This window comes from Sphaerodactylus townsendi, linkage group LG01 (genome assembly GCF_021028975.2).
Source record: "Sphaerodactylus townsendi isolate TG3544 linkage group LG01, MPM_Stown_v2.3, whole genome shotgun sequence".
In the NCBI taxonomy this organism is placed as follows: domain Eukaryota; kingdom Metazoa; phylum Chordata; class Lepidosauria; order Squamata; family Sphaerodactylidae; genus Sphaerodactylus; species Sphaerodactylus townsendi.
In genome coordinates this window covers 8,202,789-8,219,095 of record NC_059425.1, presented here as the reverse complement: position 1 = coordinate 8,219,095, position 16,307 = coordinate 8,202,789, and the positions used below count along the sequence as shown (strand labels likewise).

General features: G+C 53.5%; 1 protein-coding gene across 1 annotated transcript in view; it reads right to left on the bottom strand.

The window, feature by feature from the left end:
- Positions 1–13,354, bottom strand: part of ATP8B2 (ATPase phospholipid transporting 8B2) — a 69,526-nt gene extending 56,172 nt beyond the window's left edge. Inside the window, exons 1-3 of the mRNA XM_048503467.1 lie at positions 13,244–13,354; positions 2,772–2,839; positions 1,184–1,242 (exon numbers count right to left, since the gene is read on the bottom strand). Of these exons, the coding sequence (XP_048359424.1) occupies positions 1,184–1,242; positions 2,772–2,802 (90 nt within the window). The 5' untranslated portion in view covers positions 2,803–2,839; positions 13,244–13,354. The remainder of the gene's footprint in view (positions 1–1,183; positions 1,243–2,771; positions 2,840–13,243) is intronic.
- Between the last annotated feature and the right edge of the window lie 2,953 nt (positions 13,355–16,307).

Here is a 16,307-nt window from a genome sequence, read left to right as displayed (position 1 = left end):
CGTTCTCCACTGAAGCCCCTCCCCCAACCCCATCCTGCTTAGGCTCAAACCCCAAATCTCCAGGAATTCCCCAGCCCTGAGTTGGTAACCTGTGAGGGAGGCAAACGGTTGTCCTACTGGCGAGTTATCTCCCAGCGAGCTTCAGAGCTAAATTTATAGAGCAAAATTTATACTTTCTGCGCATAACCTTACCCCATAGGTGTTATGGACTACAGTTCCCATCATCCCCTGCCAGCATGATACTGGCAGGGGATGATGGGAACTGTAGTCCATAACATCTGGAGGGCCGCGAGTTTGACACCTGTGCCTTACCCTGTTCAGACCACTGATCCATCCAACTCAACTCACCAGCGCCTACTCTGGTTAGCAGCTGCCTGTCGGGGTCTGTTGCGTGAAAGGGTTTTCCCCGCCGCCCCTCTGCATGAGTCCTTTTGCACGCAAAAGCAGCAGCCGGACCGCTGGTCTTCAGCCCCCTGCCCCAAAGACTTCCCAACTAGGTCTGGATTCCGACACCAACCACCACAAAATCGCTTTCCCAGCTCCATTCTCTAAGCCAGGGGTCTTCAAACTATGGCCCTCCAGATGTTCATGGACTACAATTCCCATCAGCCCCTCTCAGCATGGCCAAGTGGCAGGACTGATGGGAACTGTAGTTCATGCACATCTGGAGGGCCATAGTTTGAAGACCCCTGCTCTAAGAGGAGTCTCTGCGTACAGTGTAGGTGTGCGTAAAGTGCCACTAAGTCACAGTGTTTTACGGTTACCCTGGCAAGAGGACTTTCAAGGCACAGGTAGTTTGCCATTATCTGCTTCTACAGAGCCTTCCTTGGTGGTTTCTCTTCCAAGGACTGACCCTGTTTAGCTTCCGAGATATCGGTGAACCATACTGCCTCCCCACCCTGCCCCACCCCAAACTGTGTATAACGTATGCCCCTTTTTAATATCCAATCCACCCCCAACTGGAACAACAACAGTGGAAAACACTGCTGTAAGGATAGGCTGTACAATAAACAAGTAACATGCGCCGCACTCGGTGACACAGACTACAGTCTGGTCCCCTCGTAAAAGCACGTTCCTGAGCCGCTCTGTTATATTCCTGGCATCTCCATCTGGATCGATGTGTTCCCCACCTCCCTAAAAGTGGGTCATAGACCCACCTAACACCCCCAAATCCCCCACTCACCGCATACTGGAACTTTTCGTTATACTCCCGGGCGTTCGCTTTCACCCTCCTTTCCTCCTCTGAAACAGACCAAGAGGCAAGTCAGCCGTGGCGTCTGCCCCCTCTCGGCCACGGCACCCTCCCCACGCGGGCCGCAGCTCCCCTCCCCGACCCCCAGCGCTTTCCCCTTCCACGCCCTCAACCTTGTACCGCCCCCGGCGTCCCATGATAGAAGGTCGGCTCGAAAACGTAGCAGCCCCCCAAAAAACTTTAACACCCCCCAGGTCTGCACCCCGAGCTAGCTCTGTCTTGACGAGTGGCCAAAAATATTGGAAGAAACCGGAGCGGGGTCGATCGCCCGCACGGTCCCTTATGGGTGACCTTTTTCCTTATCTCTCGACTACTGGCAAACAACCCCCCCTCCCCATAAAGCAAGGTCACTGGCAGGGATGGAGGGGGAGGGGGCTATTCCATCAGTCAAGACAGCAGCCCCCCTTTCCCCCTCAAAAAAAAACAAGCCACCATGCAAAGGAGAGGACTTGTGGGGGGGGGCGGGGAGGAGGAAAGCAGGAAGGGAATGAGGTAATGTTCGGAGAAAGCTGCAATGACAGCATTCTTCGGAAGAGCAATTCAGGACAAAGCTGGGGAGGGGGGCTCTGTGAGACCCTAACCCCTGGCTTTAATTCCTCCTATCTTTCACATTACTCCCAAAAAAAATACAGTCCTCTCGAAGCCTAGAGTCAGCAAGCTGCCCGTCGCCACGGCGACCCAGGGCCATTTCTCGGGCATCTCCTTGGGGATCGTCATGGTTACCGCAGGCCCGGACCGTGTGTGCGGGCAGAATCGGGGGAGCCATCCAGGGGAACCCCCTCCCCTCGACGCTCAGACGGCGGCCCCCCGCCGCCAGCCTCCCCAGTCCGTGCCCCCCATCCCGCTCCGGTGACTCTCTCTCCCCACTCGCTGCAGGGGGAAAACTCCACGCTGACATTGAAGAGTTGTGGACGCCCACCGCCACCCGGCAGCCAATGGAGGGCCGGGATGGCATCACCTAGGCAACCGTTGCATGGGGGGGCAGCGAAAGGGAGGGTCTTTTCTCCTTGTTGCTTCCCCCACCCCATGCTAGAGCTGACGGAGCAAGACAGGGACATCCAGAGGTTGATAGATGCTGTCTAGCATAACCTATCCCTGATCGGCTGTGTTTCCCTTTCCCAATCCCCCCCCCCCCAGCCTTCCTCCTCAGCATCCTCTTTCATTTTATCTCACTCATTCCTTCAAAGAGACAGGCTGTGGTTTTCCTGTTACCTACACAACACCCCTGTGAGGCAGGTCACGAGTTCACCGAAAAACCGTGAACTGTAAAATTAAAAACCCAGGCCGGCTTGCTCTGGTGCCTTACAGCTTAGCAGGGGCGTCCAACTCTGGCGCTCCAGATGTTCATGGACTACAGTTCCCATCAGCCCCTGCTGGCATGGCCAATTGGGCACCTCTGGCTTAGAGGGAAAGAAAAGGCACCTCTCCCAGCGGGGAAATGAGTCTGACTCGGTTGCGACACTTGCCCCACGGTCTTCCCTGGCCCCCAACTCAACTAAGTCCTCTTCAAGGGCCTTACCTGGGGGGCGTTTCTTGGTGCACAGTTCCATGGCATGCGCCGGCAGTTAATCAGGCCCATGGGAGACGCTGCGAGGGAGAGGCGAGAGGGAAGCAATGAGGAGGAGGCAAACCAAAGCACACACCCGTGCACCCCCCCCCCCACCGCTACACATCAAAACACACAAATCAGCACGTTTCCTCCTTCTGCCTCTTTCCTCTCCACAACTGCCCTGCGAGGTAGGACAGGCTGAAAGAGAACTGGCCTGCAGGGACTGAGAAAACTTCAAGGCTGAGGAGGCATTCACACTCAGGTCTGTCTCATTCGCTGCTCTAACCACTGGTAAGCACTACCAACCCCATCCTCTGCTCATATTTTCGTCTCCTTGCTCAGCTAATTTAAAAATAAACAATTTTTTATTGAGCCCTTCTGAGCAGCACACACAGGGCAGGACACACAACAACCCTGCAGAGTGTTGATCCTTACAATAATCCACAAAAGCTTTTGTTTAATAATCAGGGGAGCAAGAGTTACTCTTAACTGCCTTTGATTTGACTTGAGGGTACAATTTCCCTTCCGGTGCGTTATTTTACAAAAGAGTCATTACCATCAGCATCAAATAGCTCCTTGGGGTGTCCAAAAACACAACAACCCTGCAAGGTACATCTCCATTCTCCTCCCCTAGATGAAGGAATTTTTCTCCAGGCCGGACTGGCCAGGGAACTTGGAAGTTTTTTGCTTTCCTCCAAGCATGCTGAAGGAATCCATCAAGCAAGTGTCTTATTCTTGAACTTCCTGCGTTGTGCTGGGGTTGGTCTAAAGCAGCGGTAGTCGAACCTAGACTCTCGAAATGTTCAGGAATTCATAATTTATCAGCCTTCCGTCAGTACGGGCCAATTGGCTATGCTGGTAGGGGCTGATGGGAATTGTAGTTCCTGAACATCTGGAGAGCCGCAGGTTCCCTACCCCTGGTCTAGATGACCCCTGAAGTCCCTTCCAGCCTTCTGCTTCTATGTCTCACTCCCGCCACTCAAATTTATTATTTATCTAACCCTGTATTTAATTTATACTCTAATTTTTCCCCAATAGGGACGCAAAGCGGCTTATACCAATCGCCCCGGTCCATTTTTTCCTACAGATGTTCGCAGCTAATTTAGACTTGAAGATATTACTAAGCGGCTACAGACAGACAGACAGATGTTCGGGTGATCATACAGCCCTAACAGAAGGCTGTCATTGTCTTCCGGTGCTGTTGAGAAAAACAAGAAATTGGGTCTCTGCCCCAATGACCTTGCAATCCAAGTTCACCACAGACCATTGGACAGAGGCGGGGATTATGGCTCTGTCCCAGCCTCATTTCATAGGGCGCATACTTCCTGGTCCTTTAGGCCTTTATGTTACACGTCTCGCCTTTATATCACACTTCTTCATTCTAATGCACACTTCTCATGTACCAGGGGAGTGTTTTCTTTAAAACTAAAGAAATAACTGCCAGGTTAGATTGGTTTACGGGACTTGCTCTTTTACTTTGGGATACTTGTGTTCGTTTTTTAATTTTGCAGGATAGCCACTTTTTGGAAGACAGCATTGGAAGCAGGGAATATCAGCATTTTAAATCAATAAATAGAAGATTAGTGGAGGAAGTGGGAAGGGCAAGGAACCCGGGTAAAAGATGAGGTCTCTGCTTGAGTCACATGCATAGAGCTTCCTTCCAGCAGGGTAAAGGGATATAGTCCAAACGTGAGCACTGGTGATAGAAGGAAAAGGGTGTTGCCACGGGGGTAATCCTGGGAAAGAGTTCCAGGCATCAGGGGTCGTGAAGGAATATGGCAGGGAGTTCCATACACAAGGGGCAGTGAGGGAGACAGGAGTTCCAGGCATGAAGGGCAGAAAGGGTGAATGGCAGGGAGTCCCAAGCATAAGGGGCACTGAGGGAAAATGGCGGGCAGTTCCAGGCATAAGGGCCAGTGAGGGAAAATGGCAGGCAGTTCCAGGCATAAGGGGCAGTGAGGGGAAATGGCAGGCAGTTCCAGGCATAAGGGGCAGTGAGGGGAAATGGCAGGCAGTTCCAGGCATAAGGGGCAGTGAGGGAAAATGGCAGGCAGTTCCAGGCATAAAGGGCAGTGAGGGGAAATGGCAGGCAGTTCCAGGCATAAGGGCCAGTGAGGGAAAATGGCAGGCAGTTTCAGGCATAAGGGGCAGTGAGGGGAAATGGCAGGCAGTTCCAGGCATAAGGGGCAATGAGGGGAAATGGGTGGGAGTTCCAGGCAAAAAGGGCAGTGAGGGGAAATGGCAGGCAGTTCCAGGCAGATGGGGCAGTGAGGTAACATGGCTGGCAGTTTCAGGCATAGGGGCAGTGAGAGAAAATGCCAGGCAGTTACAGGCATATGGGGAAGTGAGGGGAAATGGATGCAGTTCTAGGCATAAGGGGCAGTGAGGGGAAATGGCTGGGAATTTCAGGTATAAGGGCAGTGAGGGAAATGAGGGCAGTTCCAGGCATAAGGGGCAGTGAAGGAAAATGGCAGGCAGTTCCAGGAAGATGGGGCAGTGAGGGAAAATGGCTGGCAGTTCCAGGCATAAGGGGCAGTGAGGGAAAATGGCAGGCAGTTCCAGGCATAAGGGGCGGTGAGGGGAAATGGTTGGCAGTTTCAGGCAGATGGGGCAGTGAGGGAAAATGGTTGGCAGTTTCAGGCGTAAGGGGCAATGAGGGGAAATGGCTGGCAGTTACAGGCAGATGGGGAATTAAGGAAAAATCGCTGGGAGTTACAGGCAGATGGGGCAGTGTGGGAAAATGGCAGGCAGTTCCAGGCATAAGGGGCAGTGAGGGAAAGTGGCAGAGAGTTCCAGGCAGATGGGGCACAGAGGGGAAACAGGAAGGAATTCCAGATATGAGGGTCACTGACAGAGAACAGCACAGAGTTTTAGGCCTAAAGAGCAGCGAGGGAGAACGGCAAGGAGTTCCAGTCAGATGGGGCAGTGATGGAGACCAGCAGAGAACTCTTGGGCAGTGAGAAACCACCATCAAGACCATTTCAGGAAGAAAAACAGGAAACACGTACAAAAGGGCTTAAAATGCAGCCAACGAAACCCACCCAAACCTTCCCGGTTCTCAAGTTATCACCATCTGGAACAGGTCGATGCTTCCTCTTCCCTACCAGTTAGCAAAAGCAACCGCCAAACCACATGGAGGCCCAGAGCCCTGGAAAAGACAACCTCTCCCCCTCCCCCCGCAGCTGTGGCAGGTGCTGCTTCCAGCAACCAGGCGACCAGCCACGTCAGACACCACAAACCAGACACCAAATTACTGCCAGCCGAAGCCCACGGAGAGGAGGGAGGGGGAGCACCGTCTCCCTTCCTCGGCTGCAGCGGCCGCAGCAGCTTCCTTCCCCTATGATTATGCAGACACCTGGCCTCCTGCAAAGGGCCGGTTGGGTTCGCTGTGGAAAACTGACACCTGGACGTACTGAGGGGCCTCCCAGCCTGAGAGACTCAAAACTGGGAGGGGGGGCAGCTACCTAGATCATCTCAAGAGCACCTTTTCTAAGACCTCCCTAGGCAACTGGACCCTCCGTAAAACCGCTCTCCCCAATAGAAAGATGGAGATGTTCCATTGGGCCTTCGGTCGAGGCAGCTACGATTTTCCAGCGTGGCGTCGTGGTTAAGAGCAGGTGGGTTCTAATCTGGAGAACCGGGTTTGATTCCCCACTCCTCCACCTGAGTGGGAGAGGTTTATCCGGTGAACCAGATGTGTTTCCACACTCCTACATTCCTGCTGCTGGGTGAGCTTGGGCTAGTCCCAGTTCTCTCAGAACTCTCTCAGCCCCACCCGCCTCATAAGGTGTCTGTTGTGGGGAGAGGAAGGGAAAGGAGCTCGTAAGCCACCTTGAGGCTCCTTACAGGAAAGAAATGTGGGGTATAAATCCAAACTCTTCTTCTCTTCTTTAATAATAAGCATATTAATAATAAGCCTCCCGATTTGGCCCTCCTCTCCTCTCCCCCCCCCCCCCCATATTATTGTTTTGCGATGAGGTGGAAGAAGAAATTTTTAGGCTAAACTTTAAGCTATTGTGGGGCCCGAATGGTACCCTGAAACGAGTTACTTGTTCACCGCCATCTTTAGGAATCGTATTGGTTTGGATGGTGTGGCTTTAATGTTTTTAATATTTATGCTTATTATATTTTATATTAGAATCATAGAGTTGGAAGATACCTCAAAGGGCCATCAAGTCCAACCCCCTGCCATGCAGGAATACACAATCAAAGCACTTCTGACATATGCTCATCCAGCCTCTGTTTAGAAACCTCCAATGAAGGAAACTCTACCTGACAGTCAGGAAGTTTTTCCTGATGTTTAGGTGGAATCTCTGTTCCTGCACCTTGAATCCATTACTCCGTGTCCTAGTCTCTGAGGTAGCAGAAAACAAGCTTGCTCCCTCACCAACATGACATCCCTTCAAACATCTAAACGTGGCTATCGTGTCACCTCTTCACCTTCTCTTCACCAAACTAAACATCCCCAATTCCCTAAGTCTCTCCTCATAGGGCACGGATTCCAGACCTTTCACCATTTTGGTTGCCCTCCTCTGGACCTGTTCCAGCTTGTCAATATCTTTCTTGAAATTGTGGTGCCCAGAGCTGAACACAATATTCTAGGTGAGGTCTAAGTGTAGAATAGAAAGGTACAATTACATCTAGACGCTATACTCCTATTGATACAGCCCAGAATTGCATTGGCTTTCTTGGCCGCTGGATCACACTGCTGACTCACGTCTCTACTAAGACTCCCAGATCCCTTTTGCATGTAATGTTGTCAAGCTAGGTAACGCCCATCCTGTATTTGTGCATTTTGTTTTTTCTGCCTAAGTGTAGTATCTCACATCTATCTCTGTTGAAATTCATTTTGTTTGTTTTGGCCCAGCTCTCTAATCTGCCCAGGTCATTTTGAATTCTGACTCTGTCCTCTGGGGTATGAGCTACTCCTCCTAATTTGGTGTCCTCTGCAAATGTGATCAGCATGCCCTCTATTCCATCATCCAAGTCGTTGATAAAAATATTGAATAGCACTGTGCCCAGGACTGAACCCTGTGGGCACCCCACTCGTCACTTCTCTCCAGGATGAAGGTGAGCCTTTGATGAGCACCCTTTGAGTTTGGTCAGTCAACCAATTAGGAATCCATCTAATAGTAACCTTGTCTCGTCCACATTTCACCAACTTACTTGCTAGAATGTTATGGGGCACACTGTCAAAAGCTTTGCTAAAATCAAGGTATGCTACGTCCACAGCATTCCCTTCATCTACCAAACTTGTCACTCTATCAAACAAAAAAGATAAGATTGGTCTGGCATGACTTGTTTTTCAGAAACCCATGCTGACGTTTTGTGATCACACTATTCCCTTCTAAGTGCTGGCAGACCATCTGTCTAATGATCTGCTCCAGAATCTTCCCTGGTATCGATGTCAGGCTGACTAGACGGTAATTATTTTTCCCCTTTTTGAAGATGGGGATAACATTAGCCCTCCTCCGGTCCTTTTGATTTGAGATTGCAAAGGCCTTAGCAGACCAGGTGCTCAGGAGCAGCAGCAGCCGCAGAAGGCCATTGCTTTCACATCCTGCACGTGAGCTCCCAAAGGCACCTGGTGGGCCACTGCGAGTAGCAGAGAGCTGGACTAGATGGACTCTGGTCTGATCCAGCTGGCTAGTTCTTATGTTCTGTTCTCCAAGAGTTCTGAAAGATTATAGCAAGTAATCTGAATGTGTATGCTGTGTATTGGTATGTTGTGAACTTGTATGTTGTGCAATTGTGTACGAATGTGTATGTTGTGTAATATATAATATTGGGTAACATATAATATAACATTGAATTTGTTTGCTGTGTAATTGTGTATGTTAGCCGCCCTGAGCCAGGCTCAGGCTGGGAAAGGGCAGGATAGCAAGCCCAATAAAATAAAATTTTAAAAAATAAGGTTTTTCCAAGCGCTCAACTACCGGTAGATCCCAGCTCTCCGGCCCGTCACCTAAGTCCATTTGCTTTAGCCAACAGAGTCAGCCTTCCTTGGGAAGGGAGTTCTGGCAGGATCAGCGGAACTGAGAGGAACATATTCCTGCATTGTCGAAAGCTTTCACAGCCGGATTCAACTGGTTCTGGTTGGTTTTCCGGGCTGTGTGGCTGTGGTCTGGTGGATTTTGTTCCTAACGTTTCACCTGCATCTGTGGCTGGCATCTTCAGAGGAGTATCACAGAGAAAAGTCTGTTTTCACACAGTGCTGCAATTTTCCCCCCAAGTTGGCTTGCCAACCTCCAGGTGGGGCCTGGAGATCTTCTGGAATTAGAACTGACCTCTAGGTGACAGCGATCAATCCCCCTGGAGAAATTGGCTGCTTTGGACTCTTTTGGGCACCATACCCCACAGGGGTTCCACCCAGTGGTGGGATCGCAGCCGGTTAGCTACCAGTTCTACTGGTGCGAACCTGCTGAATCCCACCACTGGTTCCACCCCCAAAATGGCCACAATTCCCCCCCCCCTTTATTCCCAAGGTTGGTTTTCTCATCGCCAGGTTCCTTTCGCTTTTTACAGTCCAGCTCTGGAGGGGGTGGTGGGGTAACTAAAAAACCGCCCAGGAAGGGGCATTTATGCAGCAGAACCGGCAAAGAGCGTACAGTCCAGCTACAGTCCAGATGCACATAGGGGCAAAAAATCCAAACTTCACATACAAGCTACAGGGGTCAGTGCTATCAGTCACAGACCAGGAAAGGGATTTGGGCATCTTAGTTGATAGCTCCATGGGAATGTCAACTCAATGCATGGCAGCTATGAAAAAGGCAAACTATGCTGGGGATCATTAGGAAAGGAATTGATAATAAGATTGTCATGCCCTTATATAAAGCCGTGGTGCGACCGCACTTGGAGTCCTGTGTCCAGTTCTGGTCGCCGCATCTCAAAAAGGATATTGAGGAGATAGAAAAAGTGTAGAGAAGGGCAATGAGGATGATTGAAGGATTAGAGCACCTTCCTTATGAGGAAAGGCTGCAGCGTTTGGGACTCTTTCGTTTGGAGAGGAGGCGGCTGAGGGGGGATATGATTGAAGTCTATAAAATTATGCATGGGGTAGAAAATGTTGACAGAGAGAAATTTTTCTCTCTTTCTCACAATACTAGAACCAGGGGGCATCCATTGAAAATGCTGGGGGGAAGAATTAGGACGAATAAAAGGAAACACTTCTTCACGCAACGTGTGATTGGGGTTTGGAATATGCTGCCACAGGAGGTGGTGATGGCCACTAACCTGGATAGCTTTAAAAGGGGCTTGGACAGATTGATGGAGGAGAAGTCGATGTATGGCTACCAATCTTGATCCTTTTTGATCTGAGATTGCAAATGCCTTAACAGACCAGGTGATCGGGAGCAACAGCCGCAGAAGGCCATTGCTTTCACCTCCTGCATGTGAGCTCCCAAAGGCACCTGGTGGGCCACTGCGAGTAGCAGAGAGCTGGACTAGATGGACTCTGGTCTGATCCAGCTGGCTTGTTCTTACCCTCTGCTGCGATTTCACTTAGGTCCCTTCCGCACATGCAGAATAACGCACTTTCAATCCACTTTCACAATCGTTCGCAAGTGGGTTTTGCTCTTCCGCTCAGCTGCAAAGCGCGCTGGAAGTCAATTGAGAATGCATTATTCTGCATGTGCGGAAGGGGCCTTAGAAAATCCCTCTCCCAAAGCCCTCAAGTGGGGCAGGGTTGGGATTTCTCCTTTTCTAAACGCCCACCGGGCCCACTCAGTTGCTGTCTGGTTTGGGGACAAGGGAGACATCGAGAGAGACCTCGCACAGGGCCAGATATCACGACCTTAAATAATTTTGCAGAGTAGAGTTTGAGGAGGAAGGGTTTGTAACCCATTCTCAGCCTCACCACCACCCCCAGGTGTTATCAGCCCCAGTGGCATATCTGCCCGAGGGACATGGGTGGTCCCATGTCCCGTTGGCGCCACGTGGAGAGGACCCTCGCAAAATGCCCCCACCGCCGGCCTCTCCGGGGAAGCGCCCCAGGCCGTGGCCATCTGGTCCCGTTCTCCTGGGCCACAGCAAGGCCCCGAGGGAGTGCAAGCACTTCTGGCGGCGGCGCGCCGGGAGCAGAGCTGGGAGCCCTGGGCACCGATTTCCGGCCCTGCTCCCCAGTACACCTCTGATCAGCCCTGTTTTTTTGAAGTACCAGGAACCTGTATCTTCCCACTCATTTGGTTAATACCCTCTGGGGGATAGGTTTTACGCTGTAACACTAAGCACACTCCACTGGGAGTTAGCCTCACCGAACATCATTTAGCTCCGGGGTCTGCAACCTGCAGCTCTCCAGATGTTCATGGACTACAATTCCCATCAGCCCCTGCCAGCATGGCCAATTGGCTGATGGGATTTGTAGTCCATGAACATCTGGAGAGCTGAAAGTTGCAGATCCTGAGCTAGCTGCTTGCCATGTTTTCATTCCATCCTTCCTCCAAGGTTAGGGCAGCATACACACCTCCCCCCTTCCTTCTGCCATCACAACACCCCTGTGAGGTAGGCAAGGTGAAGAAAGAATAACTGGTCTCAGGTCACCCAGCGAACTTCACAACTGAGCGGAGGTTTGAACCTGACACCATGCTGGCTTACCTATCGCTTCCCCCGCAACTTGGGAAATTTTTATACGTGCCGCTCTCAATTCAAAGCACTAGCTCGACCATCGCCCCTTAGGAAATAATTGCATCCCATAACTGCCCTCTCCAAAGTCCCCTGCACCATGTGACGATACCCCAGCAGGGATGCCTAGAACAGGTTCTTTTAAAGTCAAAACAGTTTGGATGAGAAGGAAAGAACAAAACACCAGTTTCGTCCTCAGCGAAGAAGAAAAAGAAGAAGAAGAAGGAGGAGGAGGAGGAGGAGGAGGAGGAGGAGGAGTTTGGGTATACCCCCTTTTTCTCTCCTGTAAGGAGACTCAAGGTGGCTTACAAGCTCCTTTCCCTTCCTCTCCCCACAACAGATACCTCGTGATGCAGGTGGGGCTGAGAGAGACCTGAGAGTACTGTGACTAACCCCAGGTCAGCCAGCAGGAACATAGGAGTGCGGAAACATACCTGGTTCACCAGATCAGCCTCTGCCGCTCAGGTGGAGGAGTGGGGAATCAAACCCGGTTCTCCAGATTAGAACCCACCTGCTCTTAACCACGACACTCCACAAAGTTTCGGTCGCTGGTCGCCTGCAGACAGACTCTGTTCTCCTCAGGCAAGCGGCTGTCATAAAACCAGGTCCTCAAGCACAAGGGAAAAAACCCCACCAAACCGCCACTGAGCAGAGAGGCGGGGAGATGAGGTGTACCTTATCTGTTTCTGTCCCGTGGGCAGGAAGTGAACACAGTCACTGGCTCTCCGATCACAAATAAAGCAGAGAGAAACAAATACCAGAATAGGCCTGCTTCTAACCTCAACAACAGCCAAGGCCCTGGCTTGTGCCGTTCTGGGATGGGTGGAGACGAGGACAGATTAACCGGCTCCCTCCCCCTCCTCCTCACAGACATCCCCAGTGGACGTCTGGCTGGCCGACCAACCGCAGAAATCATCTGGAGAGGATCTGGCAGACGCAAACACCGAGGAGCAACAGAGCAGGCCAGCGGGGATGTGGCCGAAAGGACCGCATCCCGATAAGCCGAAGAAAGTTCGTAAGCGGGTTATCGGTATTCGGTATTCCCGAGCGCTCTGCCTCCAAGCATGGAGGTTGTAACAAAAGACCCTCCTGCCCTTTCCCACTACTCTGCAATTGTCCTCCGGAAGGACCACGGCTCATTGGACGAGCCCCTGTGATGTGCACAGGAGGTCACCAGTTCTATCCCCAGTGTCTCCAGTTACAAAGGACGAGGCAGTCGGCAATGGGAAAGCCCTCTGCCTGAGACTCCAGAACGCCGCTGCCCCTTTGAATAGGAGCTGTGGCTCAGTGGCTTACAAGCCGTGGGGGATGTGAAGGCGCTCGGCCAGAAGCCTCGGAGCGCGGCTGCCAGTCGGAGCAGACAATACTGATCCGGATGGGCCGGGAATCTGATTCAGCATAAGGCAGAGTGGTGTACACAGGCGGGGACAATGGCCGCTGCAGCTGAACGGCACTCCGCACTAACTCAGGAGTGCTCTTTTCACCCCACCCCCTTCCCAGATCCCAGGGCGGGGTGTGAAAATAAGGGTCCCACCGCAGCTCAGCTTCACGCAGGTCGCAGAAAAAAAATGAAGAGGTAAACTTGTGAGGTGGGGGGGAGGAGGAGGAGACGGAGAAACAGAGAGAGAGAGAGAGAGAGAGAGAGAGAGAGAGAGAGAGAGAGAGAGAAGACTGATAGGTTTATTGGGTGTGGCTTCCTTCCAAACTTTGGAGGTAGGACAAACAGCTGGCAGGCATGGGCATATCCCCACTTGGGGCACCCGCAAGGGAGGTAAAGTCAACACGGGCAAAAGGAAAGGGGGGGGCACACACAGGGGACTTACGGGAACAGAGAACGGTTTCCTCTCTTCTGCCCACACTCTGGCCTTTCTTCCTAAGTTCGGACAGGCGTGGGGCTCCCATCCTGCCCAGCCCATGATGTGCCAAGCAGGCTGCCCGGGCACCTGGCACTGCTGGGGTCAGGAGGGGGGAGAAGAGATTCGAGCTCCAAAAAGCCCGGCTGCTCCTCAAATGACACGAAAGCAAGATTCCTCTCTTTTGGGCGGCAGCATCTGGCAGAGGGGGCTGGGTGCCAAGGGGAAAAAGCGAGGGGGGGGCGGTTCCCTGGGAAAAGACTGCCGGATCTAGAACCTGGGAGGGGGATCTAGAACCTGGGAGGGGGAGGGGGAAGGGGGAAGTTCTGTGGGTGACCCAGGAGTGGGGATAAGACAGCCAGGCCTCAGCGCTTTAGGGGGCGAAGGGGGAACCGATTGGAGCAAGCAGTGAGACGGGGAAGGGGTGGAATCGGAACCCAGGAGTGGAGGGGAGACCCACATCTGGGGTGGGGGCACAACACCCAAAAGAGGAACTGTGCACGGGGTGTGTGTTGTGTTGTGTGTGTGTGTGTGTGTGGAGTGCAGGATCCAAGCCTAAAAACTACAAAGCGGAGGTCAAGACTTTTGGGCCAGGGGGCAGGCAAAGGAAATCTAAACTTCAGTATTGGGGAAAGAGGGGGGGTTAGGAATAGGGACTGAGGGGCAGAGAAGGGGCATCGAAGAAGAAGTCGGGGGGAGAGGGGGGTGCCGGAAAACGGGAGGGGGGGTTGGGAGTTTCTCGGCACAATGGAGCCTGCGTGGGGGGGAGGGAACGTGGAAAAGGGATCCCGAGGAGATCCCAAGCCGCTGGGGGTGCCCGGAGGGGGGGGGGCAGAATCGATCGCTGCACAGGGATCCCCACCCGCCAGGCCAGAGGATCTGGGAAGGACCCCCCCCCCCTTTCTTGCCCCTCCGCTGCCCAAATCCCCCCCCCCCGATCCGAACCGGGGCTCACCTTAACGAGCCGCCCCCGGGCGCCCCTCGCCGCCGCCGCAGCCGCCGCGCTCCATCCCCGGCCGGGGCCGCTACGCCCGGGCTGCCCGCGCCTCCCAGCCCCGGCCCGGCCCGGCCTGCCCAGCGCCCCGGCCCATGGCGGTGGCGGCGGCGGCGGAGGAGGAGGAGGGTTGCGCTCTGCTCCGCGCGCCTCGGCTCCCGTGCGCCCCAGCCTCGCCAAGCCGCCCGCCGCCGCCGCCGCCTCCTCCTCCGGCTGCTGCTGCTGCTGCTGTGGCGGTGGCTGGATGGCGAGGAGGAGGAGGAGGAGGAGGAGGAGTGAAGAAGGGGAGGGGGGGCGGAAGTGATGAAAGGGGCCGCTTGGAGCCCGGCCGGCTCCGCCTGGGCAGAGGGAGATGGGGAGGAGGGCGCGCGGGGAGGACGCCCTGGCCTTGGAGCCAGAGGGACGCCGGGGAGGACGCCCCCTCCCCCTCCCCCCTCCTGGCCTCCAGCCCCCCCCCCCCTCAGGAGGTTCCCTTAGCAAGGAACCCCCTCCTCGCCCTCTCTCCAAGCAGCGGGGCTCAGGATCCCCGAGGCCTCCCCCCAAAAGGGTCAGAAGGAGACCTCGCTTTCCTCAAAGGGGCTCCTCCCCCCCTCCTCTCCCCACCACAGACACCTTGGGAGGTGGGGGGGGGGGGCTGGGGGAGTTCCGAGAGAACTGGGACGGGCCCAGCTGGCTTCATGGGGACAAGGAGAGTAACTTTTACGTGGGGTAGAAATCGAAAGATAAATAGATTTTAAAAAATGTATTAAAAACGTATACGCCACTTTGCTCAACCTTAAGACTTGCCATCATCCTCCCTTCCTCTCCCCACAACGGACGCCTGGTCAGAGAGGTGGGGCTGAGAGAGTCCCGAGAGAACCGGGACTGGGCCAAAGTCACCGAGCAAGGGTGCATTGGGGAAAAGCGGGGAAACAAACCCTAGTTCTCCAAATGAGAGTCTGCCACTCTTCATCACCGCACAAGCTGGTAATGGTCATTGCAGAAGAAACTGGAGAGCCGTTGTAGAAGAAGAGGACGATTTGGAGTCCTGTCCCTCCCTTCTCCCCCACGCGCCATTTCCCCTAGATTTTGCCCAAGGCTCCATTTCCCCTAGATACGCCTCTGTGTCTGCTACTCACCCCCTTAGCCCAATGATGTTGACTGGCGGGCACAGGAAGATGAAGAAAAGTCCCAGCTGGGTGTGGGATTGGGGCAGTAGCACCCTCTGGGCGCAACTTTCAATGAGGGGGAGCGGGAAACTCACGGGGCTGGCGGGAGACGTGGCCGTGGCTGGTGGATGCCGTAGGGTTCCTCACTGGGCAGACTGGTGGGCGTGTGGCATGTGAGGGGTGTTTTTCTGCCCCCCACGTGACTAAATTACCTCTTCCCCGGGACATGTGGCCACACGTGTCCCTGTGGGCCGTACGCCACTTCCTCATCCAAACCAGTTATTTCCTCCAGGGGAACGGATCTCTAGTTGGGAGATCTGCTGGAATTCTGGGAAATCTCCAGGCCTCATCTGGAGGTTGGGAACCCTACCTCCCATCCTTCCCCACCCTCCGACGCCAGTCCCTCAAAAAGGCAGGGGCAGCATTGGGCCAACACGACATCCCTTTATTTATTAGCCTCCAACATTGCTCCCCCGCCTCTCCGTTAATGACCCAGGAGACCGCTGGCAACCAAATTAAAAAACCATAAGTCAATTAAGATGCACGGCTGTGCTAGCAACTGTGCCCGGAAATCGCCTCCTCTCTCTGCTCCATCGCTGTGAGTTGTGTGTCCATCTTTCCCTTTAAAAGGAAGGGGGGGGGTTCATTTTAATCTGCTTTTGCCCAGTTTTCATCAAAGATCTATCTGCGGCTTCACGCCCGAGAAAAGACAAAATAATGTTTGCAGTTGGCAAGACGGGGCCCATGGTTTTATCCTGTCGTTCTCTTGTGGCGGCATAATCGTGAGTGGGAGACAGTGTGTCAGTGCACATATTTATAGGTAGCGCTGTGTTGTGTGTCCTTATGCAACCTGTGAAGCGGCCTGAAACGAAGTCAGACTGCTGGTCCGTGT